Raw genomic sequence first — 26,189 nt, 5'->3', positions numbered from 1 at the left:
TTTCTCAGAATCCAGCTGCTCACCACTCCAGACAAAACATTTAGATTGTAGGCAGGAATTTAAGAATTGGCTTTTAATTTAAATAGTTACATCAATGTCTCTCTGATAGCTTAGACTTCATTTAGAATAATCTTCTCAAAATAATTGGATTACAGAATATTTAATGATCAAGGTCTCTGTTCTACACACTTGAAAATTTGCTTCCATGTCAATAATTTTTCAAATTGAAATTAAGACTAACTTTGAAGATTTTATCTTTGTTGTAAATATGGTAGTAGGGCTATGGCTTCTTGTCACTGTCACAATTTCCTAGCCATTCCAAGACAGAATTTTCACAGTTTAAATACAGGTAGGCTTTGCTGGAATGACATACATTGTGGTTGAAGGGGAACAGGTATATATTTTTGTCTCACTACATAGACTTTGGTTCTACAACCAAACTTGAGTTCATGGCAGGGTTTCAATTATTATAAAGGATCTTTGCTTAAAAAGCATTCTTGTTTTCCCCACTATTATGTTATTTGGTATTCATATGGTTTTCCTTATTAATGGGTGGAGAGTATAATATCAGTGCTACTTATTTAGCGTTTACATGGCACTTTATCTATAGAGTTATACAATGATTTTTATAATGATATAGAATTATTACCATATTCTGCATTCTTATCATAATACTATAGGGATTAATATGATTGGGAGTTAAATTTTATTTTTACTCTAAGCCACTAATGTGTAACTTAAAGAAAGCTTTTTATTTTCTTTTAAAGGATATTTATTCTCTAGAATATGGGAGAAATGAATAGCAAATAACCCTCCCAGTAAAGTCAACTGGAGAGGGCTTTTATATCGCAAAACAATCCAAGTATTTTCTTACCTTTGGAAAGAAGAGGGCTGGTTATACTTGTGTAGTTTGGATTATTGCCCTAGGAATATGACTAGGGGAGTTTTAATCCTGCTTTACAACTAATATTCAAGAAGACTTGAACTAGTGCCTTAATTTCTCCATATTTCATTTCCTACAGCTATTATACTATCTTCCTTATCAAACTCATGAGACTAAACAGAGAATAAGAATGTGCATGCAAATATTCTCAGAAGAAAATGAAGCCCCAATTTCTAGTTGTAACTTCATATTCCTTTAAAATTAAAGCTTATGCACTTTAATATTATTGCATGCCAAAGTTAAGCAGTTGCTTGTATGATTGAGGTGATTAAAATGTCAACTGTAAATATTTACATATTGCAGATTGCAGTGCCTGGGTGGCTCAGTCAGTTAAGCCTCAGACTCTCGATTTTGTTTCAGGTCATTATTTCAGGATCGTGAGATCGAGCTCCAGTTTGGGCACGCTCAGTGCAGAGTCTGCCTGTCCATTTCCTCCTCCTCTGTGCCACACCACTCCACTCCCACCCCCCAGCACTTGTGTGTGTGTGTGTGTGTGTGTGTGTGTGTGTGCGCGCGCGCGCACGCGCACGTGTACACGCGCTCAGTCTCTAAAATAAATGAAATCTTTAAAAAAACATATTGAAGTTACTTTATATCTTTCATTTTTTCTAAGGATTTTTGTAGATCTTTAATTTCATGTCTTCTATTAGATGATACTTAAAGTCTGCCTGTATTTCCCAATAACGGATTTATTGAACACGCTGCACTTAGGTAGGTATAGTCTAAAAATTATATTTCTCTTCAAATCTTATCTGTTGAATCTCTTTTCCCCATACCTGGACAATATCTAAGGTAAATCCCATAAATTTTCTAATCATTTCAAAGTTTAGAATAATCTCATTTTTAGGTATTAAATTCTCATCTAAATTCATCTTTCAATCTCCCATTGAGTTTTGTTTTTTTCTTCTATTCTCTTATCAGGCTTAACCTAAGATTTCTTTAGTCTGACACTACTTCTTCACTTTTTTGTTAGGCCTTTCCTTCTCTCTTAGTATGTTGCTCTTGACTTTTTTGTGAAATTGGAGTGGAGGGAAAGAAGATAATTAAAGGAGCAGTAAGATCTTAAATTGTGTTATCTGGGTGACAGATACCTAGATGCTGAGTTATTCTTTCATGGGGGTGTTGGATGGGTTCCATGAAGATAACCCTCTTTCTCCTTTCCACTTTTGGGTACCTCCAGCATTGCACTATTCCCTGACATGAGTTATGCTATATGATGGCTGATGTCAGATGATACACCTTCAGCTCCACTCCAAAATACATTCACCCTGATTTTCTGCTAGCATTACCTCACCAAATAGACAGTTTTTAAAAGATGTTTCCAACATGACTATTTTTTGACATCCATTTAGCTTAGGAGAGGAGGGAAGGAAGGAAAGAAGAATGAATGGACTGAGGGATGGACTTAGCAAAACTGCCTGTCAGATTCTGGAAGTGAAGGTCTTTCCCACTCAGATTCACTATTCGGGTTATTCAAACCAGCCTATTACCTTTAGACTTTTTCAGGAAAGAATCAGGCTACAGTAGTCCTTTGGACTGCTCAGATTATAGAGAATACAGGGCATATTTACCTAAGAGTTCTCTATCCACTTTGTGTTCATAGAGCACTAACAAGCAGGTATGCAAGTTTTCTATTTGGGGTAAAGATAGCATTTGCCTTTGTTAGTTTTCCATCACAGTAGACATCTATGAGTGGATTTCTTGACTTCCTTTTTTAATTGCCTTGAGCTAGAGGTGGTGCAAATATCTCCATGGGAGGAGGGAATATGAAATTGCACAGCTCTTTCTACTCATAGGCCAATAAACTTCTTATACAAGAATGCCTCTCTCATTGAATCCTTAAACTTCTATTATGTGGCTACAAGGTGGGTGAAGGAAAAGGAACCCATGACTGGTTTTTAGCCTTCTCTAGAAAGTTCTGCCTCTTTTTGGCAGCCTTCCATATTCGTACTAAATGAGAGTCTAACACTCCTTACTTATATTTTCCCTGTTCTGAGACATTGGTTATGATAACAACAGGGAAAGTATATTTAATATTCTGTTCCCTATGCATTGTATTTCTCCCAGATATCCATTGGCTAATTCACCTACTCAAATATTACCTTCCCAATTATACTGATCATTCAGTGTAATATTGCAAACAACATTCAGCCTTCTACTCACAATTCCACTTATTCTCATCTATGTTTTATGCTTCCTTATACTTTGAGCCTTCGGTAATTAAGTAGATAATTTTATACAATGTTGCTTACTGGTTTATTATTTTTACTTTTTATTTTCTGTTACCCTCAGTAGAAGCCAGGATTGATGAAAGCAAAGACACTGTTTTGTCTACTTATATAACCCAGGCTTTTAGAGAAGTGCTTTGCCTCTAAAAATGCTTAATAATTATTTTTTAATTAAATAATGAAAATTGCATTTTATTTTCCCTGTAATTTGTCTTATTTTAAAAAAGGAAGAAAGACGGGTGCCTGGGTGGCTCAGCATCTGCCTTAGGCTCAGGTCATGATCCCAGGGTCCTGGGATCGAGCTCCGCATTGGGCTCCCTGCTCAGCGGGAAGCCTGCTTCTCCCTCTCCTTCTCCCCCTGCTTGTGTACCCTCTCTCTCTCCTGCTGTCTCTCTCTCTCTGAAATAAATAAATAAAATCTTAAAAAAAAAAAAGGAAGAAAGAAAACCCTTTTTATTTTCCCAACAGTATCTCACTCTAAGTTCGGTATATATAGCTGCTAACAACAAAAAAGCAAACAGGTCCTAAAGTATAGTGTGGTCCTTAAAGAATGTAAGCTATGGAGCCACACTTGACCAGAATTTAAATTTCTATCCCTACCATTACTTGCTGGCCCTCAGTTACTTTCATATAGCCTTAGTCTCTTCATATAAAGACAAGGAAGATAATAATTCTTCATAAGTTTGAGTAGTAATTGATATGATACATGGTAAGGGCTTGACACATGGTAATCATCCCTTATATGTTGTCATTGTTTTTGTTACTACTACAGGGTCATTATTTCCTGGGGATATTCGTAGAAGCAGAAGTATCTTCTCCACCTCTGTTAAATCGAAATTTTGGGAGAGTGCAGGAGAGGGTTTCTTTCTTTCTTTCTTTTTCTTTCTTTTTCTTTCTTTCTTTCTTTAAGATTTTTATTTATTTATTTATTTGACAGAGAGAGACACAGCGAGAGAGGGAACACAAGCAGGAGGAGTGAGAGAGGGAGAAGCAGGCTTCCCGCGGAGCAGGGAGCCCAATGCGGGGCTCGATCCCAGGACCCTGGGATCATGACCTGAGCCTAAGGCAGACGCTTCATGACTGAGCCACCCAGGCGCCCCGAGGAGAGGGTTTCTTAATAAGAATTCTCTAATTCTTCAGTCCCCTACCTTAAGTTGTGTAAGATAAAATAGGGGAAAGGTCCCTAAGTTTGTAGAATGCCTAGACCAGTCATTCATTTTAGATCATTTTTGTAAACTTAATATTTCTAACATATGTAGATTAGATCCCAGTATAATAAGAAAATAAATGCTGACACATGGAACTTCTTGAAGAAGTTTCTCTAATGATATGCAAATAAGGATCTTTTCCCAGAGATAGTGTGAAACCACTGTCTTTGAGTTTCTGAGCAAAATTACTCAACCTATTATTCAGAGCAAACCCATGTTGTTACTCTTGATGGCAACATCTATATTAGATTTGAAATGGAAGCAATGGGTCGAATCTGGAGAGTAATGAGGAAGGAGGCAATCCAAGCTGATATTTTGCTATTCAGGGTCATGACTAACTTCATTTTTCTTTGTGCCTAATAGGTCTGATCATGGAATTAAACTCAACATCATCTGTCACCTAGGTTACTAAATCAGTCACCTAAAGTACTTTCTGATGCCAGTTTTGCTGTCTTATTAATTTACTACACAGCAGAGAGTTATTTCTCCTATCAAATATTTTCTTAATTATATAACTGAGATGTAGTAAACTGTTCAGAATTTAGGTGTACAGTTAGATGAAATTTTTTCAAATGTATGCAGTAGTATAATCACTGCTCCTATATACATATGCATACGCACACACACACACACACGTTTTCAATATATATTAGTTCAGCCACATCTGCAGGTTTTCTTACATTCCTTTTCAATTAACTACCTCTCTACTCTCCCTTTCCTCCCTTCTCCTGATAGTCTCGCTTGTGATTTTTCTCACAACAGACTATTTTTTTTTCTATTCTAGAACTTTATATTGATGAAACCAACATTTTGTGTCTAGTTTCTTTTGCTAAACATAATGTTTTTGACACATAATAATGTTGCATATATCATGAGTTCCTTTTTATTTTTAGGAATCCCATGGTATGAATTATAACATGTTTACCCATTCTCCTCTTGATGTATACAATTAGAGGCAGTTTGGACAAAGCTGGCACAAACATTACTGTATAAGTGTTTCATTGGACCCTTTCTCATTTTTCTTGGTGGAATTACTGGGACATAGAATTTATTTTTATTTTTTATTTATTTTTATTTTTTAAAGATTTTATTTATTTATTTGAGAGAGAGAATGAGATAGAGTATGAGAAGGGGGAGGGTCAGAGGGAGAAGCAGACTGCCTGCTGAGCAGGGAGCCCGATGCGGGACTTGATCCCAGGACTCCAGGATCATGACCGGAGCCGAAGGCAGTCGCTTAACAAACTGAGCCACCCAGGCGCCCTAGAATTTATTTTTATATTATAAGCAATTATCAGAACAGTTTTCTAATGTGTGACAGTTCAAGTTGCTGCACATCCTTACAACTTAAGACATTATCTGCCTTTGCATTAGTTGGTATTATCTGCCTTTGCATTAGTTATCTATTTTTATATAAGCAGTTATCCAAAACATTAAAAAATAACAACCCCCCCCAAAACCAACCCCCCCCCCCAAAGGCAAGCCATGTCTTACCTCACAAGGCTCCTGAGAATCAGGAATCCAGAAGTGACTTAGCGGGATGATTTTGGTTTAGGACCTCTCATGAGGTTGTAATCAATTTGTTGAACAGGGTTCCAGTTCTCTGAAGGTGCTAGATAAGCCATTCTCAAGCTCACTACTATACTGGCAGGACTTTCCACTTCCTTCACTGGTGGTCTCTCCATGGTGTTGGAGAGGTGGAGTGAAAAGAAAGAGATCTAAAGAGAGGGAGAGAGAGAGAGAGCACATTCGAGATAGAAGCCACAGACTTTTGTAATAAAATCTTATAATTATGTACCATCACTAATGCCATGTGGCATTAGTAACAAGGAACAATCCTGATACATAGTGGGAAAGGTATATGTGAATGTGTGAGTACCAGAAAGATAGAATCACTGGAGACACTGCAGAGACGGGTAACTAAAGTCTTTTGGATTTAAACCATTACAGTGGGAGTAAAATTGTACCTATTCAGGTTTTTTGGTGTTTTTGTTGCGTTGGTTTTTTTCTGAGAGAGAGAGAGAGAGAGAGAGTGCTCTTGCGTGCAAACAGGTTGTGGGGGGGGGTGCAGAGTGAGAGGGAGAGAGAATCTTAAGCAGCCTCCATGTCTAGCGCATAGCCAATGTGGGGCTCGATCTCACAACCCTGACATCATGACCTGAGCTGAAATCAAGAGTGGGACATTTAACCAACTGAACCACCCAGGTGCCCCTCAGGTTTTTTGTTTTGATTGATTTTATTATTGATTTGTAGAAGTACTTTATGATTTTATATAAAAACCCTTTGTCAGATATAGGAAAATTTTTTTCCTGTCTTTGGGTTTATTATTTACTATTTTTTTAAAGATTTATTTATTTACTTGGGGGGGAGGGGCAGAAGGAGAGGGGAGGGAGAGAATCTCAAGCAGACTCCCCACTGAGCACAGAGCCTGACATGGGGCTCGAAATCATGACCTGAGCTGAAATCAAGAGTCCGACACTCAACTGACTGAGCCACCCAGGTACACTTATTATTTACTAATTTATTTAGGTGAGCAAAATGTTTAAAGTACAATTTGTCATTGTTTCCATTATGGTTAGTGTTTTTTCTGTCCTAGGATATTTGCCTCCTCCAAATTTGCAAAAATATTTTCATATTTTATCTAGAGACTTTATATTTACAGTTTTCTCTTTTAGCTCTAATATCCTTCTCAATGTTTTATTATTTTCATTTAATATGTTAGAGAATGAGATTTATTACCCCCTACATTTGTCCAATTGCTTCAGCCCCATTTTTTGAGGAGATTTTTCTTTTATTATTGATATTCCTTTGAACTTTGTCAAGTTCATATATGTCTAGGTCTATTTCTGAAATCTATATTCCATTCCATTGATCTACTAGATTATTTGTATGTCAGTACTATGTGACTTTGATCATTGTAGCCTTATAGTAAATCTTGAAACCAGGCAATGAATATGAAACACAACCTAGGTGTTCTTCTTTTGTAGGACCTGATTTGTCTATTTTGCATCTTTTAATATCCTTACGTATTTTTAGTAAATTTGTCAACTTCTACAAAAACAAGCAAAACAAAAATGTCCTGCTGTGTCTCTATTGAAATGGTATTGAACATATAGATCAAATTAGAAATTATTGACATTTTGACAATGTTGAGTCTTCCAATCCATGGACATGGTTTATCTTTCCATATGTTTAGCTTGTCTTAAATTTTTCTCACTATTTTATTGTCCTATTTCAGTGTAGGCATTTTGTACATGTTTCTTAAGTTTATTAAGTATTTTGTGTCTTATTTCAAATTATATACTTTTAAATTGTTTACCAAATGTTTATTACTATTATATAGAAAAGCAATTTATTTTGTATATTGATTTTATATCCTGTGGTATTTGTTCTAGAACTTATTCTGGTAATTCTAATAGATCCCTTATGATTTTTTATAATACAATATTGTTATCTGCAAATAAATGTAGTTTTACTTAGGAATGACTTCTTACAATACAAATATGGTTGTTTTATTGCCATATTAAATATTTGCAATAACACACCTTCTACCATAAAATCCAATTCTCTTAACTAGACTTGTAGGTAATATACCATATATTTGTTATGCAAAATGGAGACATTTTTATAGTGAAAGAGGGCATAATTATTAATAATTGTGTCAGGATCACAGGTGCCAATTGGAACTTTCCCAGGCAAACTGGGCATTTGATTACCCAATATGGTCCTTCATGATCTGATCCCTGACAACCTCTCCAGTGTTAGCTCCTGATCCTTCATTGGACCCAACTTAACTGTCACACTGTATTTTATTAGATTCCTTCAAATGCTGGTTTCATTTTCCTACCTCCTTTAGAGGTACTACTTTCAGAGCTTCTTACCTCTTTTCCATTTTCTTTTGAAAATTTTCAAATTCTTTTGAAATTCTTTAATACAGAATTTTCATCAGAGAGATGTTTTAGGATTGAGAGATATTTTTGTTATAAATCTTTTCTATTTCATGACTAAAAAGGAGCATAGTGAATGGTATTTAACTAAGCTAATTATTATATTTGAAAGCATAAAAAAATATTCAGTAATAAAACCCTACTGAAAGGGAAAAATAAAACAAAACTTCCCAGTCACACCACGTCACTTCACCAAAATCTTTTATATAATAAAATAAACAGCAAAAAATTCAACTCAGTGCCACAAAACCAGAGCTATGTTGGCATCAAATACTCCTTGAAACATGTGATTTTTCAAGTACCCTTGTGGTCAACAGGCCATTAGCAGTGTTTCCAAGGTCCATAATGGGAGCTCCTTTTTGTAGATCTGCTACCATTTCCATATGCAGCTCAATTTCTCTGATGAATGAGTATATCAAAATGAACTTTTTAGAGAATCACATAAGGAGGGAGAGATTTTTTCATTAATCTTATTCTCTTGGACTTCAGACTCCATGTAATTCCCTAAGCAGATGCTTAGTAAATGTTTAAGTATCAATGAAGTTTATCAGAAAAATGCACATAAAGCAGAAGTTTGGACATAGTGGTTACATACTCTGATTTAGGTGATCTGAATAGTGCCCTTAATTCTTATTTATTTTGGGAATCATGTTTTGTTTAGTTCCTAGCCACTCTGTTCCTGGAACTATGCTGGAAGCTGTAAAGCATTGGATGAGGCAAACCTAGTCGTTGCTCTTGTGGAAGTATTTTCTAGAATAAAGATGTGCTTTTAAAAGCAAAACACCATACTATGTTATATATTATAATCATATTTTTATAAATTTACTTATAGACAGTGTTCTATTTTTTATTGATTTGTTTCACTTATTGCCTCTGATTTAAGGAAATTGTGTAACCAGATATACATTTCACAATCAATCGTTTTTTAAACTCATAGATCCATGTGATTCTGTCCATTTTCTCCTTGAAATAGGCTAATGTGGGATGTCATTCAACTCTTGTTGAACTTTAAAGTGCTATGTTAAATGTGGAATGAAAATAAATGCAAAGTGGACAAACTTCTTCCTCCTTGTCTCCTGCCATAATTAAATATTTGTTGCATTCCTAACACTTGTTTGGCACTGTGGGGGTTGGAGATAAAACAGTGAGAAAAACTTCTATCTTCTTAATCCTCTTAGAGCTTGCAGTCTAGGGACAAACAGTAAACAAACTTCAAATAGAGGTAAAAGTTGAAGAAATAATTAAAAGTGTTGTGTGATGGAGAGAAGAAAAGAGTTACTTTTAGGTAGAATGGTCAGGAGAGGCCTTTCTGACTAATGGGTAGGAAGTTGAGTTTATATGAATATTAAAAAAATTCAGCCATGAAAACATTCAAGGGAAGGCTGTTCTCATCATAGGTAACAGCAGGTGCAACGGCCCTGAATGGAGAAAGAACTTGGTGTGATTTAGGAACTAAAAAAAGGCCCAGATGGTTGGGCAGTGTCCAAGGATCAAAAGTCAGGATATAGGATTTGGGAGGCAGAAAGCTGCTTCCTGTTACATGGCCTTGCAGCCTTAGTGAAGAATTTGAATTGTATTCCAGATACGGGGTTTGTGTCAGGAGAAATGCCTCATATAATATCAATTTTTTTCTTAAGACATGTGCCTCTATGATTTGGGGAATGGTGAGGGTTAAAATTTACCTGCCAATTCTCAATTGCTTACAATTAACTAAATTTTTTACTTTAAGCTTCCTTAGAGTTATACATAGTATTCTACATTTTGCTATAAAATCTTAGTGGGATCAAGAATCATTCTATTATTTCAGTTATTTGAAGCGTAGTAATTATTTTATGGCATTGTTATGAAATTATTGCATTATATTTAACTAATGTGTTTAAACAGATATGTTTTTATAAAGATAAGTACTTTGTATCTAAGAAATGGCAAAGATAGTCTCTTACTTACAAATTAATATGATTTAGGAGCAGTTATTTGGATGACTGAGTTTTACATTTTAAGGGATTCTCAGAGAACATTAACAAAAGTATACTTCTTTCCTATCCATAAAATATGTTGAACTTAATCTGTGAACAACGAAGCCATGAAGGTAATATTCCATCTAAAAGGCTGAAAGAGATCCAAACATCTATGTAGCAATTTAAAAGGAAACCACAATACCATTTCAGTAATAAAATTCCTTTCTCCCCAGGAGAGTTTGATTGATTGATTGATTGATTGATTTATATTTATTTTTTTAAAGATTTCATTCATTTGACAGAGCATGAGCACATAAGCAGGTGGAAGGGCCAGAGGGAGAGGGTGAAGTAGATTCTCTGTCCAGTAGGGAGCTCGATGCAGGGCTTGATCCCAGGACCACGAGATCATGACCTGAGCCAAAGGCAGATGCTCAACAACTGAGCCACCCAGGCGCACCCCCCCACCAGGAGATTTTTAAATGTTTGGGCTCAATTACCTCATACTTTAGTATCAGGAAATTTTACAAAAATCTTATATCAAAGAATATTTTCAAAAGTTCAGTGATTTAAGTTTACAGCATAATAGCTTTTTGTTTTATTTTTAACGTAGAATAAAATTGACATTTATTGGTGGGCAGTTGTATGAATTTTAACACACATAAATTCTTGTAATTCAGTATCCCTTTTTTTTTTTTTTAAAGATTTATTTATTTGACAGAGAGAGAGAGACAGCGATAGAGGGAACACAAGCAGGGGGAGTGGGAGAGGGAGAAGCAGGCCTCCCGCTGAGCAGGGAGCCCGATATAGGACTTAGTCCCAGGACCCTGGGATCATGACCTGAGCTGAAGGCAGACGCTTAGCGACTGAGTCACCCAGGCGCCCCTGGAATAATAACTTTTAAAAACTGATTATCTAGATTTTTTTTTTTTCTTTCTGGAATGCTTACACAAAATGACCATATTAAGTTTTTCCAGACAAATGGAAGTTTCTTTTATTTTGACTGAGGTTGTACTCTTGATTGAATTAGTCAGGACCTTTTCATTGGTAGTGATATCATTGAAATGGTAATCAGTAATGTGATCTGTTTTGACACCAGTGGTAATTAGGTACCTGAGGATACTGGAACAGATGGAAAGAAAACCCATAGGGAACTTGTAGGAAGAAACATGGATTCTGTGGAGCCTCTTTTTGCGATTTGTGCATTAGATTTGCAGTCTCTTGAAAAAGGTAATAATACCTTACCTAGAAAAGGCAGTAAGGGACCTTGTTATTCCATTAAGGCACTCTCTACATGGTATGAATTCCTTGTCATTTAAAGCTTTTAAACTTATTGCACTGTACAGGATCTATGTTTATAAATATATAAATGATACATACATAAATGTATGGATAGTTTTCTATCCATAGAAATGCACTTAAACTGGGGTGAAGTTAGGCTGATTTCAAAGTCCATCGGGACTTTTTTTAAGATTTTATTTATTTGACAGAGAGAGTGCATACAAGTAGGAGGAGTGACAGGCAGAGAGAGAGGGAGAAGCAGGCTCCCCTCAGAGCAAGGAGCCAGATGTGGAGCTGGATCCCAGGACCCTGGGATCGTGACCTGAGCTGCAGGCAGATGCTTAACTGACTGAGCCCCCCATGAGCCCCCCCCTTTTTTTAACATTCTTCCAGGATTCTAAGCACAAAAATAATTTTGGACTCTCTAAAATACATCCATAGAGTACTTATTCATGCTCATTTTCAATATAGAATTTTTTTTGTTAACACTAACATATTTTCGTAAACAACGTACTGAGGATAGTGTTTAGTTTATAGAAGATGCCTTTGAATAAAAACGAATAAACACAAATTTCTGTGAAGTATTTATAATTCCTAGTTATATAAATTTATATTATATTGAGATAAAAATGGACTATTCATATAACAGGGGTAGGGACTGAGGAGGAAGAAAGCTGAAAGCTGAGATAAGACTTGATTAACTTTTTAAAGTGATTAATAAAACCCTGATTTTGAGAACATGTTTTAGCAGGAAGAGCCAAATAATGAAAATGTTAAGAGTAGTCTAGTAGTAGATATGACCACAGAGACAGATTTGAAATTTGTGTTGACTTGAACTTAAAGACTATGGTGCAATTTTAGAAAATATAGAAGAGGAAAAAAATTTCCTAGAATCATGGTCATGTGGGTAAAATCCCACATAGAAGTGAAAATTCAGCCACCTGAGTAAATTAGCTCTAGGTTTCCAAACATTTGAATATAAAGACAAAATTGAAATATTTCATTTTCTGCTCTCAAAGAACAGACTCCAATGAATTTTTAATATATTTTGAATATATTTGAATAAACATCTGAATATACGCAGATATTCCATGCAGTAGAATCAGCCTTCACTTTTGTACACTGCTTTTCACTGACCCTTAAACTATCCTAAACCTGGGACAGTTTAACCTTTGGGAGAAAGTACACAAAGTTTCTCTTATTCACATGTGTGGCCTCCTTGCAAATATGAGAACAATTTTGCATGTTTATATGTGTGACCTTTTATTTTGCTAGAAGAGGGATCAAAAGTTGGGTCAGTTCTTCAAAATGTTTTATGTTCTAGAGAAAACTATCCTTCTTACTACAGAAATTGAGATTTCATAATAAATGCAGAGGCACATTTATAGAAATAACCTTAACATCAAGTTGGAGGTACTGCAGACAGAGATTAGTCATGGTCTACCATGTGACAATGTTTTTATTATTGTCTTGCATTGTTAGTTCAGTGTTTCTTGCTTCTAGCTGTTTAGGTGTTTGTTTCCTCAAATAGATGAAAGGTGTTTTGATATCAGCATTGAACTTTCTACTTCTTTCCATCTACAACTGTGCTTTGCACAAAAGAATCTCAAATAATTAACTGAAGGACCAAGAAATATAAAGCTATAAGGCATTGTTTCCCAAATCTGGCCACCTTCATGGTTTTTGCCACATCTAAGTGACACCTGATCATTTATTTACTTAATATTTTTCATAAAACCAGTATCTTTTTAAAGTAATTGTTTTACTTAATACATTTAATAATAAAAGTAATAAAATCTGGAAAATCAGTTTTCATAATACAAGCCACCTGCAAAGTAAATACAATGAAATCAGTGCAATGTTATCACATCTTAATTATATATTATTTTCTACTGGAAGTGCTGAGCTTGATGTTCTCCTTAGAAAGTAGATTAGCAAGTTGGAGAATGTGGTTAAAGAGAAATTATAAATAAACTGAGACACTGTCCTTAGTATAATTGAGTGTATTGACAGAAAATTAAAACAGGAAAAATTTTCAAATTTTGGGCTTCAATGTCTAAATGCTATTCCTATGTGACACTTAAATCTGTCTTGGTTACCAGGGACAGGTGTCCTAAGTTCCGGGAACCGCTGATATGGGATAATTTTAATAGGACATAAATTTTGAGGATGATGCTATTTTGAACGTCCAGTGTACAATGAAACACTAGTAAGTGACATTTGACTTGGTTGAGAGTAATAACCAAAGTGGTACTTATTTTGGGAAAAATCTCTATCACACTCTCTTGCACTAGCTCTTACTTCTGGCAGCACCTTAGAATTAGCTGAATACCAATGTCTTGGTCCTGTCCTAGATCAATTAATTGAGTATCTTAAGAGGCAGGTCTTCAGCACTGGTATTTTTTTTAAAGCTCTCTAGGTAGTTATAACATGCAGTCAGGGTAAGAACGACTGGTCTATATAATGTATTGAACATTCAGTATATGCTGAACATTGTGCATTCCTAGTGAATGATAATCAAGTAGATAAAGGAAGAAATACAAATATTTCCTTTTGAGAATATTTCTTGACAGTAAATAAATTACAACCTTCTCTGACATTAGCTTATAGTTTACATATTTCTGTGGTTTAAGTTAGTCTTGGATTTTCATAGTCAGAACATAGCAACTCAATGCAAACTCCATGTGTATTTCTAGAATGAGGGAGAGCAGCTCCCCAAATTGTACTGGCCTAGTCTATCACTGTGTTATTGCAGTCCAATAATAATACAAGTGCAGTGGCTAAGTTCTGCTACGTCATAGAAAAAAAATTGTTGCTTGAGACCAACATAGTTATGGCCTCACTTCCTTTTAAAAATTCCACATCAGTATATAGTGTGCAAGATGAGTTGTCTCAGTTTCCCGAGATCATTCAGGTTTTGAAGACAAAGCTTCTACTCTGTGGCAAAATGTACACAAACAAGAAACTGAATATTATTTTTATCACTTATTAAAAAATCACATAAAAGTACCTTATATATAAAGGGATAGATTAGGAATTTGTCAGTTTAATAATCATCATTATCATTATAAATATCATTATTTATACCCTTGTATCTATTGACATTTGGATGTCAAGAATTCTTGTATCCATTGACATTTCTTATCACAATTTAGCATCAACACTTTTATTTCTATTCTATCAAACAGTTATAGACCGTTGGTTTCTGGGGCTAACCTTGGTTTTATTTTCTTTTTAACTCTCAAAAATATCTTCAGTGCATGTTACCTGAGTTTTTACACACAAGGAATTATAGTGTTCAATGAAGAAGGTGATGGCAATCATGTGATGGCATTATGTAGGCCACTCATTTTAATATTAGCTGTAATTGTTACCTATGTACATTTTTAAAGAGAGTGAATCTACATTTCCATGTAGATTTTCACAAACATTAAATTTTTTAAAATAACCCATACTCTCATTGATTCATCCAGTATTTTGGAAAGTATTCATTGCGTGTCTTGTTACGTGCCAGGCACTTTGGCAAATTTTCAGAAAATGACACTGTTGGAGACAGAAACGTTTCTTGCTCTTAGGAACCTAATGTTCTACTTTTAACTCTCACACCTAAACCTCATTTTTTAAATGCTTTGTTGTTGTTGTGAAGTAAAATGTAGAAAAGTACAAAAGACCTAAATATGGTTCAATGAATCATCACAAAATCCATATAACCCCCAACCACAACTGGAAATAAAATACTGCTAGCACCCTAGTAAACATCCTCCCTTACTTCCTCATCTTCTTCTTTCTCTTACCCCAAAGAAATCATTGTCGTGACTTTCAGCTCTATAGTTGAATTTTGCCTTTTATTAAATTTTATATAAACAGAAACATAGCGTGTGTGTGTATGTGTGTGTGTGTGTGTGTGTGTGTATGTGTGGCATCTTTTGCTCAATTTTTTTTTTTGATTCATGTTGCTGAATTTAGCAATAGTTCACCAACTTGTATTGTTGTATGATATTTTATTATGTGAATATACCATCTTTTATTAATGTATTGTACTACTGGATTATGTTCACATCTGTTTGGGTTATGTTTTGTTTTATGTTCATATCTATTAATAATCTAAACATTCTTAATCAAGTCTTAGAGTAGACATGTGCATGTGTTTCTTTTTGAAATAAATCTAGAGATGGACTTTTTGGGATATGAAATAGGGATTATCATTAGCAGATAATGCCAAAATGTTTTCCTTCCAGCAGTGAATGAGTCCTATTTGCTCCACATTCTCCCAATTTTATTTAAGAATGGTTGAAACAAACACAAGTATGGTGAGGTGGCTAACCAAGGAAAATGGGCTTCAGGGATAATCCTAGGCCTCACATTGATGGCTTTTTTCTGTGTACACCCCTTGACCCCAACGAGCGTTGTGGTTGTCTTTTCCACATTTCCCCTCCTTGCTTTATTTTTTTTAAAGATTTTATTTATTTGCGAGAGAGAGAGAATGAGAGACAGAGAGCATGAGAGGGAAGAGGGTTAGAGGGAGAAGCAGACTCCCTGCTGAGCAGGGAGCCCGATGCGGGACTCGATCCCGGGACTCCAGGATCATGACCTGAGCCGAAGGCAGTCGCTTAACCAACTGAGCCACCCAGGCGCCCCTCCCTCCTTGCTTTATTAATTATCCCAATTTTCATTTGGTGTATGTGAAATCCTCATGCCTTTTGTGAAGCTGTTTCCATCTTGGATACTAATAGGATAGATGATTAGACCAAAATAATCAACATAATCTCCTCTAGCCATAGATTTCAGTTTCGTATGTATGAATTCATATGTATTTGGCTAGCGATGCACAAATTTAGACTCTCTGGGGACTTTTCTTTGTGAAGGAACTTCTGGAAGAGTATATCTCGGTTTTCATAGATGTAAATAAGGAGGCATAGAGGTGTAAGGAGTTGTTAGCATCTCTTGACTGCATAGTCAGGCCATCTTTGGGTTGAAGCTGACACTGGAGGATAGATGGGTGAACTAGAAAGAATCTGAGTTTTCAGATACCATAGTTGTGAAGCTGTCTAGAGCACTGTGAAGCTGATCCTACATTAGGCTTTATGAATATATATGTCAGTGCCTACCAATTTGGTTTGAATGTTCTGATACTTGCAATGAAATTTATCTTAGGTAATAAAACCCCACAGACAGTTATTTGGTACAGGTCACCGGTGATGGCTAATAAAATAAACAATTTGCATTTACACATTGGATATATGTGTCTGATAATTGACTCAGTCAAATAAACATACTTACCAATAGCTGTTCACCTAATATTAAAAAATTGAACTTGGTAAGAGCTAAGGAAGTCATTATAAGTAGGACAATTCACGATCAGAATTGATGCTTGGGGATTTATTTCCTTGCTGTACCGCTCCTCTTTTTGAAAATTCACATTCATGTGTACACAGACAAGCAGAAGCACCTTTCCCAACAGGTTCTACATAGGTTCCTTACATGTCCTTACTGAGAGGTATAGAATCCCATAGGCCACGAAAGACCCTATGTGAAAGACTAATTGGTGCCCCAGTGTTCTTGTTCACAGAATACTGCAGTGTCCCCAGAGAGCTCCCAGTTCTCCTGGACAATACAGAGTGGAGCCCCCTCCTCCCATGATCAGATGATGAGTTCCCTGTGTCCTCTGAGACATATACTCACCTTTCATACCTGCTCTAACACTTTTTACCAAAATCTGCTTTTTGCAGTGGCTGGAGGACATCCTTTAAAATGAACTGATGGGGGCGCCTGGGTGGCTCAGTCGTTAAGCGTCTGCCTTCGGCTCGGGTCATGATCCCAGGGTCCTGGGATCGAGCCCCGCATCGGGCTCTCTGCTCGGCGGGAAGCCTGCTTCACCTGCTTGTGTTCCCTCTCTCGCTGTCTCTCTCTCTGTCAAAATAAATAAATAAAATCTTAAAAAAAAAAAATGAACTGATTGATATGTATGCCTTGCCCTGTAGTGTACATTGCTCTCCAAGCCAAGAAAGAGTGTGAGACAGTTTATCACATGTGTGAAGTTAAATTGTGAGCTCTGCTTTTATTCCTCAGTATGGGGAGATCAAATTATTGGTATCTGTAACAGCAAGCTCACGAAATTTGAATGTTACTAACTTTGTGTGAGGGTGCCATACTTTTATTGAGCTCAGGCATAAACTAATTTATTGTCCTAAAGGAAAATGAGCTTGAGCAACCATTTATTTTGGATCTTATTTTTTGATGAATGTACAGTAGCAGATTCTTTGGACCCAATTTTTCTTTTTCAAAGCTTTGCAGCATAATGGTTAAACATTTTGGTTTTGGCAAACTGAAGTGACTGTTGGTAAATATCATTGTTTTTCTTCATTGGCAAAATGGGGATAATTATAGGAATATCAGTGTTTTAAGGATTAAGTGGGAGAATGTATGTGAAGTCCTTAAAGTTATTCCTAGGACATAGTGAATATTGAAAAGTAGCTATCATTGGTATTATTATTTACCTTAGGAAAACTAGTTAGCAAGAACATTTATTCTTTCCACAAATCTTAATTAAACATGTACTCATGGAATTTGTAGTCTAGTAATGGAGACAGAATAAACAAATCAATACATAGACATTGTAACAAATGCTATGAAGGGACTGGCTAGAGCATATGAAGGGCGGGGTGGGTGACAAAGTTAGATAAAACAATAAGAGCTCAGTGCATTGAGCGTCTGCCTTCGGCTCAGGTCATGATCCCAGGGTCCTGGGATCGAGCCCCACATCGGGCTCCCTGCTCTGCGGGAAGCCTGCTTCTCCCTCTCCCACTCCCCCTGCTTGTGTTCCCTCTCTCACTGTGTCTCTCTCTGTCAAATAAATAAATAAAATCTTTAAAAAAAAAAAAAACAATAAGGGATGACCTCTATGTGAAGGTGAAGGTGATGTTTGTGTTGAAAAGTAAGAAGGAATAAGCCAAGCCAAATATTGGTTTGGGAGGTGAAGAGAAAAGATTGTAGGCAAGAAGGACAATACATGCAGTTAGACTGGAGTTTGGCCAAGTTTCAGGAACTTAACAAACTTCAGTAACATAATGAGGTAAGAAACAACACATTCTTCTCTCTGATGCTTTTGGAGTGTGAGGATTCTCATTGGATTCTATGGTCTGAAGAAAATGTGGGGTAGAAGGATATCTCTGTGAAAACAGTAAAAAGAAGGAATAGAGATTAGATTATATAAGCAGTGGAGATTCACAGTAGAGGTAATATTAACAAAGCAGAAAATCCAATGCATAGGAATTTTTAATAGAAAAGATCCAAAAGATTTCATTTTGCTGACCTATATATCTTGAGAGATTTATTTTGACATATAAAATACCCTGCATATAACTCATTGCACCTATAAAATAAAACTAAAACTTGTACCAACAAAATATTACTGAAACTATGAAAGAATGAAACACTAATTATTTAAAAATAGTTTAAACATAAAAATAAATGATTTTTTTATTTTTTTTATTCTACTTACCTGTGTCAGAGAAAGAAAAAAAATATATATTTTGTCTTTATGATGCCAAATACCAATGGATTTTAAGATGCCTGAACGAAAAGACAAATGTTTTTATATCTCACCCAAATGTTTGCTGTTATATTACCCTGGGATGGTAAAGTGACTAGATTATCCGCCCCCCTCCGCCACAAAACTTAGATCTTTATTGAATTTGTGGGAATCTGAAATACATGGATTAAAATTTAAAATTCCATAAACTGCATGATTAATAGTCAGTGTCAAACATACAAAATATGTACCAAAATTCAAGTATTTAGATTATTCTATGTAATTTAGAACAACCTCTCACTGAGCATCTATCAAATATTTCTTTTGTTTTTCTAAGCCATTTTTTAAAATCAGCTTTTGTTTCTGATTATAAACATGAGCTTATTACATGTTTGTAATAATTCATAAATTCAAATCATGCATAAAACTGGAAACATGAAAATAAAAATCTAATTTACAACATGGAGACTCAGAAGATTTAAAGTGGGAACCTGGGAATATGTATTTTTAAAGATGCCCCCCGCACCCCCCAAACACTCTGTGACTGAGATTCTCAAATGTTAATATGCATATGAATCACTTGAAGATTTGTTAAAGATTTTGATTCAGGAATCTCGGGTGGGGCCCAAGGTCCTGCTTTTCTAGCAATATCCTAGCAGTGCTCATGCTGCTGGTCCAAGGGTCCCAGGCAGATGGCTTTCTGTATCTCTTAAAAAGCTTTCAAAGATGAAAACTTTACAACCTTTTCTGGCACTGTTTTTGACAAATTTTCACTCAGACTATGAAAAAATGTTTTTCATTATGGTAAGCTAATTTAAGACTAATTTCAATTTTAGTTCTCTCTTTTTATAAGATTACTTTTTAAAACTAAAGGGCACAAGAAATAACTACTTGTAAAGGCTGTTACATTTGGATAGGTGGCTTTAGCTAGAAGTTCAACTTTATGTTTGTGCTCAGTACACTCAACTATCAAGTCTGTTTTCTTGAATCATTATCAATCTGTTTCTGCCCAGGCCTTCTTATGGGGTTGACAATGCCACAGAATGCCTTGTGTAATGATCAGACTTCATTATTCCTAGACAGCCTACCTACAAATCAGGAGGTCTTGACTCCAAGGAATTCTTCTCTAGAGAAACAGCCAACGTTGAATGAGAGAGGCTCTTTTTTCTTTTTTTTAAGACAAATCTGGAAACAATCCCAGATTATGCATCAGCCCCATTAATTTAGACCTCAGCTGCGAAAACTCTAGAGAATAAAAACTTCATTTATTTATAATGTAGGGGTTCATTATTTTTTTTTCCTGGAAAACATCTGTTTTTAGTTTTTCTCAGCACATATTAGATAAAAGCCTGAAAGCAGCATCTATGGATTCAGGTTTTAGTTACATGGTTGGAGCTGTCGTTATAAATCTAGCAGTGGTCACTTTATAACAATAATTATAACAGACCTATTTTCAGGGCTATGTGTCAGGCACTATGCAAAGCACTTAATAACCATTATCTTAGACTTACACAAAAATAAGATGAATACTAGCATTAAGTCTATTTTATTTTATTTTTTTTATTTTTTAAAATTTTAAACAAATTTTTATTACACAAAAGTTGTCATATAATTGGATTATTTCTCTACTTTGTACACAATTATTCTTACCCTCCAAAGAAAGGCTGCTGCTTAACTTTTCATCTGGTGATGGCAAACACTAAAATCCTGACTTTAACAGAATAGTAGTAAAAATGCCTTAGTGATTTAAGTTGAAAGCAGTACATTGGTACATGGCTCTTGTACTCAGTTATCGGGAATGTACAAATGTCTTTTTATTCAAAAATACAAAATAAATTATCCGTAGGCATGGACAATGACAACAGTAACCCATTATATGTTGTCAACTGAAACCAGTAACTGATGGTTATAGTGATTTTCTTAAACTAGCATTAACTCTATTTTAAAGATGAAAACTTTGTGAAGTTTAGCAAGGTTAAATAACTTGCCCCAGGTCATAAAATATAGTAAATGATAGAGGTAAGAAATGATGAATCCAGAAAGTAAACCCAGTACTTTCTAACTCCAAAGTATATACTCTTAATTTCTCAACTCTTTTTTTTTTTTTTTAATCTCTCTCTGGCTAAGGAGGCAATTTCAATTATGACAAAATCTATCACTGATACTTTTAAATGAAATAATCCATTTGTTTATTGTTTTGGCATCTAATAGATGATGATTCTAAAAGACTTATTTATGCAATTCTGGAAAGTAGTATTCCTCCTAAGCAAGAATCCCTTGTATTTTCACTATATGTATTTTTCCTCCTAGTCTGCCAGATGATGGTAATAACAGTAATACAGTACCATCATGCTTGGATTATTTACTTGTTAGTATGAGGAGTTGCTATAAGCGAGTGAACCAAATGATTTAATATCTATTCCCTTCCCTTGAAGAAACTTTAATAAGGTGCATTTGTCTGAGGGAGAGAGAGAAAGAGAGAGACTCGGAGGGAGGGAGGGAAAGATTTTTTTTTTTAAACACTTTTGCATGAACAAATTAAATGGTGGTAAAATTCCATAATGATGGTATCCAATGGGCCAACCACATTCTTTTCTCAGAGTTATTGGAGGGACTTGAAAATCTCTTGGTCAGAGAGCTGTTTTTTCTCTTAAACTAGTGAGATTTAGGTCATAGAATGAGAATTCTATTAGGGAGTGTTTAGCAATGCTCTGGAGAAATGATGAATTAGGGCCCAAGAAGAATTTCCCTAGCCGAGACCTGGCCTCTGCCGACACCAGGGCCTTTCTCTTTGAGAGTTCCTTGAAGTTTTATCCAGCCCATCATACCCTAAATGGGAGGTTTATGAAATTTAAATGTTTAAAGTCGTTCTGCTAATTGAAGTTCCAGACGTAAGACTGGCTCTGTGAGGTTTGATGCAGATGTGTGGCTCAATTTTTATAATGGTTCCTCTTTATAAAGCTTTAAAGGAATAAAAGAGGAGATTACTTGCTTACTAAATTGATCCATGCCAGTGATTACTCTTAAAACTTCATCTCCCATGCTCATTCTCAAACCAGATTAATCATGCAATCAGCTTTCTTCTACCATATGGAGTCATCTATTTATCTATACATGCACACATATACATACATATATTTTATATATGTAAAATGAATGAGTATGATTCCAATATCTTTCCAAAGTCAGCCTTAACTTCTGGCCCTAATTGTGGAAGTTTTCTGACAGGTTTGGGCATGGAAAACTGAATCACAGGATATTATGTGCTTTTAGATCACTCAAAGTAGGCAGTTTCAATTACACAATTATAGTATATTAACTATTAGTATGAGTTTCTGGATTAGGAAATTTTGCTCTAATAAAGAGTGGCTTAAAGTCTGCAACTACGTTTTTCTTCATAGTACCAGGTTCTTAACAATCGAAGATAAATGAACCGCCCTTGCTTTCAGTGCAAGTGAGGGGAAAAAAATACACATACACACACCCTGGGGGAAGAAAAAGCAGCAAGACTAAGTTCTCCTTAGTAGTTCAATTGAGAGGGGAGAGGCTTGTCTGGCGGTTTGTGGGAGTGAATCTAATTATCAGTCTCTTACTTTCATTAATAGGTTGAAGCAAGTTAACTTCTTCGGGGAGGAAGAAGTAGACATTATGTCTGAATTCTGAGACTACATTATCATCATTTAAGCATCATTTTCACAAAAATAGTTTTTTTCTTAATAAGTCCTTTGTGAGGTTGGGCAGGTGGACAGGAAGAATATCAACTATGAGAAAGGCAAAAATCACTTGTAAAACATGGTATACTTATAGATGGGAAGACAGAGCATTCTGGAAAACTGGAGAGTACACTTTAATAAATTTGAATCTACATCTGTGAGGTTTAATTAGCTAGATGGAGCCTCAGTGAAAAATTTCACTGTCGTCCATTGTAATACATTCCTGTAATCCTAGTTCATTTCTCCTTTCTCCCCAGTGGACTGTGAGTAAAAAGTCCTCTTGGATATAGTCTATATGTTTCCTGACCAATATTTTTGTTTTCTTAGTCTCACTAGCCAAAAATCTGATGATGACTATGAAGATTATGCTTCTAACAAAACATGGGTCTTGACTCCAAAAGTTCCTGAAGGTGATGTCACTGTCATCTTAAATAATCTCCTGGAAGGATATGACAATAAACTTCGGCCTGATATAGGAGGTATGTTAAAGTAATTTGTGATATAGTAGAGATAGAAACGAACGTGCTTACCACACTAGAAGAAAACATTAGTATGTTTCAATAACCAGAAATACTTAAATGATCATTATATGCTGTAAAAATAAAGTATGTATAAGTAGCATTCAGGCATAGGGGTGGGAGGGGCCTTGATAAATGCAAAATGAGGAAAGGGCATTGATAATCTTCAAATGAGGCATGAGAGCTGGAAATTCAAATTCTCCTAGATATCTTAGACAAAGGCTGTAGAAGGAATATGACAACTTCTTTACGAAGTAACATCAAAAATAAACAAGTAAATAATGGTAAGGAAAGGATATATTAGTTACCTACTGCTGTGTCACAAACCGTCGCAAATCTCAGTGACATATAATAATAAGCATTTATTTAGCACTTTGCCAGGTGCAGTCTAATCTAAATTAAGCCAGGTTGGAGCTGCTCATTTAAGAAAGCTGTATTCTCATTCTACTCCTGGGGCCAGGAGACTAGCTAGGATTATCCTTCTCATGAAAATAACAAAGAGCAAGACAGAAAGTAGAGGCTCAAACATAAGGTTTAATGCTTGGGATTAGAACTAGCGTACTCACTTGTCCATGTAGTATTAGCCAACACAAGTTAGATGGTCAAGCCCGAAGTTCAGAGGCAGTGAAGTAGCCTCACTGGAGTGAAAGCAGAGGCGTAGATGTAGGGACTAGTGAAGAATTCAGTCCAACACAGAAAATTACAGCATGGCACTTTCAGGGAGAGTGGATAAAGATGAGAAAAATGTACTTGTTGAATTGAAGCACAGAATGATATTACAAATCCTTGTTCATTAAATCTTAAATGAAAATGGAGCACATCCATTTGGTCATGGATGTAATACTACATGATTTTTAATATCATTCCTCTTTGACTAATAGGTGTGTATTGGGTTTCCATATGGTTTCCTCATATTATTTGATGAGTCACACAATTGAGTAAGTCATTGAGGAAGATTGATTTTGGGTTGGCTGAGGTGTATGAGGACAAAGTGGTCATGAAAGGAATCAACAGAGGGCAATGTTTCAAAAACAATTCATAATATTTGTTGCTCTTCATGTCTATTTCATGTTTCTAAAGCATATTTTTTCTAGATCACTAAGTAGTTATTTTTTCTACATGGGTCAAGTCAGGTTACCATGCCCAAATAGATTCCAGGGCTTAAAGATATATCTGAGATATCTGAGAGAAGGCTGAAGAAAATTTGAGCAGCGTTTTCATATTTGCTTATTTTAATACACAATTTTAAAGGATAATCAGTTTCAAACTCTAATATGCTTAGTTACTGCATTTACATGCTTAAAAGGAGATTTTTTGGGAAAACAAATAGTTATTTAAATGTAGTGAATTAGTTACTGACACCAAATTAATTGTGAATAAATCACTTATAATGTAGCAAAATAAATTTATTTCTAGAATAACACTAGAACATTAAAATGTTATGCTTCACCACATGCACATATCTATCATTTTCTTTACAGTGAAACCAACATTAATTCACACAGACATGTACGTGAATAGCATCGGTCCAGTGAATGCTATCAATATGGTAAGTTTCTAATTGTCTGTTTTGTTAACATATTAGAGAGGAGATGTGGCATCATAAAAATAGCAAAGAGTATGCTGACAAAAAAAATTCATAGGGGAGAGACAATGTTTCATTTTTTTTTTCTCTATTGTAATATAAAGATATTTTTTATAATTTGTTATGAGAACTAAGTGTGAGCATATGTATATAAACTATTTTTTGTAAAAATGATATACTTTTAAAATTCAACAATCATTGCTTACTTGGTAAGTATAGCTTACTAGAAAATAAAATACAGTACTCCATTAATTTTTAGAATTTGATGGTATGGAGAAGGCATAGTTTGCTTCAAACTGGAATTATTTATCAGAAGAAATAGTGAATTAGATGTAACAATAAATATAGCTTTGTTCTCTCTGAATCTGAAAATAAGAAACTAGGTTGGAGTCTAGAATAAAGTAGAACATACTATAACATAACATAACATTAACAAACATAACATAGTCATAGTATAATTTTGAAATAGTGTTTACCAAGCTAGCAGTAAGGACACTCTGTTGAGTCAGGGAGATGAGAAACTCTAAGTGTTCTCATTTGGGGTGATAAGAAAAAGTCTACCACCACCTGCATACACCATGCAAGTAAACCATTAAAGAAATACCAACACAGGTCTTCCTTATAACTAAGATTTTCAGTATATTTAGCATTCTAATGCAAATTATAAATATTTAAGAAAAAGCTATATGGATAGTTTATTTAATTAGAACTTTTAATTTCAGGAATATTAGTTCCCAGAACTGCTATCCCAGGACCACATTTTATGAAATGCTGGTTCAATGAACCTTAAAGCTTTTATTTTTGTGTGTATGTGTATTTTTTTTCTTCTTGCCAAAATGTAGATCAGAAGCTATTTAATTACTTTACCTACTGGCACATCACTAACTAGTTGACAAAGAATTTCATAAAATAGGTTCCCTTCTTACTGTTCGTAGACTACAAATATGGAACTAAGTGGTGAACAAAGTGATAAGGCTTAACGCTGGTGGAAATGTAGTTAGTTACAATACGATAACACAGCAGGAGGTGCAAAGAAATAGCACAGAACAATGCAAATGAGGCAAAGGAAGAAGATTCTGGTCTGATCCTGACAGGCTGTTTTTTGGATGTGTATTATGTGTAATATGGATGATTCTCATTGCCCAGCTCTCATATTCTAAGTACACTGAATTTTTATTCAATTTTCTCATTTATAGACATCATTAAAATCAAGTTATAAAATAATGTTAAATAATATCTAAATATGACAAACCAGAACTTGAGTATTCTGACTCCAGGTCTGT

General features: G+C 35.2%; 1 protein-coding gene across 5 annotated transcripts in view; it reads left to right on the top strand.

The window, feature by feature from the left end:
* GABRG2 (gamma-aminobutyric acid type A receptor subunit gamma2) overlaps positions 1–26,189 on the top strand; it is a 108,704-nt gene that overhangs the window by 4,146 nt on the left and 78,369 nt on the right. For 4 of the 5 annotated variants that reach the window (XM_021698037.2, XM_044916865.1, XM_021698030.1 and 1 more), the window contains exons 2-3: positions 23,131–23,282; positions 24,803–24,870. In XM_021698037.2, the coding sequence (XP_021553712.1) occupies positions 23,131–23,282; positions 24,803–24,870 (220 nt within the window). The remainder of the gene's footprint in view (positions 1–23,130; positions 23,283–24,802; positions 24,871–26,189) is intronic. The other variant, XM_044916864.1, reaches the window with a different exon arrangement.

This window comes from Neomonachus schauinslandi, chromosome 7, assembly GCF_002201575.2.
Source record: "Neomonachus schauinslandi chromosome 7, ASM220157v2, whole genome shotgun sequence".
NCBI classification, from domain to species: Eukaryota; Metazoa; Chordata; class Mammalia; order Carnivora; family Phocidae; genus Neomonachus; species Neomonachus schauinslandi.
The sequence above is the reverse complement of the archived record's forward strand: the minus strand, read 5'-3'. Positions and strand labels throughout refer to the sequence as shown.